The sequence below is a fragment of the Olea europaea genome, unplaced genomic scaffold (genome assembly GCF_002742605.1).
Source record: "Olea europaea var. sylvestris unplaced genomic scaffold, O_europaea_v1 scaffold19664, whole genome shotgun sequence".
NCBI classification, from domain to species: Eukaryota; Viridiplantae; Streptophyta; class Magnoliopsida; order Lamiales; family Oleaceae; genus Olea; species Olea europaea.
The window spans coordinates 883-2,004 of NW_019237515.1; the positions used below are offsets into that span (position 1 = coordinate 883).

At 37.7% G+C, this 1,122-nt stretch overlaps 1 protein-coding gene across 1 annotated transcript; it reads left to right on the forward strand.

The window, feature by feature from the left end:
* Positions 1-346: 346 nt before the first annotated feature.
* On the forward strand, positions 347-1,117 carry LOC111379291 (ethylene-responsive transcription factor 5-like; the record flags this gene model as incomplete). The annotated part of the gene is made up of 1 exon (XM_023002649.1): positions 347-1,117. A coding segment is annotated over exon 1 (582 nt), but the record flags the coding sequence as incomplete, so codon positions are not given.
* Between the last annotated feature and the right edge of the window lie 5 nt (positions 1,118-1,122).

A 1,122-nucleotide genomic window follows, 5' to 3' on the forward strand; every position in this document is an offset into this window, starting at 1 on the left:
ATATCTCCTTGCTTCAACTTATTTGTAACATTACGTGAAAGTAATATCAAAATAAGTATTTTCTGGTAGACAGGAACATGAATGACAAAAGTTTTAAAAGGTTAACAACATGGATGCAATAAATGATGGATCGGGAAAAAATATGTCATAGTTATAAAAAGCTTAGAAGCCTTTTTGAATTTATTGTAATATATATACGAAAATGATCTCTTAATCATCGGTACTTATCTTATGTTAAGTTCTGGGACATGGCACACCATTTAATTGGTGTGCGTAGGAGATAGTTCCTGATATATACAATGAAATAAATTGAATATTCCACACGATGCTTCCTCTTTCCAGCCGAGAAGGCTCGTATGAAACCTCCTCTCAAAGTACAGCACCCAAATCCTAAAGTCATACAGCACTATAAAAACCCTTTCTCAGTCCCTTATTTTCCACTCAAAAACAACAACTTTGAGTCCAAAATCAAGAAATATATACAACTTTTTTTTCAGTTTCCTCTGAAATCCTTATATTTTAATCGTAATCGATAATGTCTTCTTCATCTGATGATAGTTCAACTCTTGAAATTATACGCCAACATCTTCTTGATGATTTTGCCTTCATGGAAACTTATTGCCCAGTTTCCAGTTTTTCAGAATCCCAGATTTCTCGAACTTCAAGCAGTTCAAGTACTGTAATATCTGAACATACAACTGGTTCTGTCTTTAATCCAGATTTCAGCTTTGATAACAAGAATAATACAAGCACGAATCTTGAATATTCTGGGGTTTTCAGCTCGAAAACTGATTACGATTACTCGGAATTTGAAACGAAGCCTGTAAAACAAACAAACTTCAGTGAAAGGAAGCCTTCGTTGAATATTTGTATCCCTCAAGTGAAGAAAATGGAGTGGAATAATACAGTTAAGGAGGTGGGGCAGAAAGTTCAAGATTCCGGAGAGAGGAAGCATTACAGGGGTGTCAGGCAGAGGCCATGGGGGAAGTTCGCAGCAGAGATACGCGATCCTAACCGGAAAGGTACTCGGGTTTGGCTCGGGACTTTCGATACGGCCGTGGAGGCGGCGAAAGCTTACGACAGGGCGGCTTTTAATCTGAGAGGAAGCAAAGCAATAGTCAA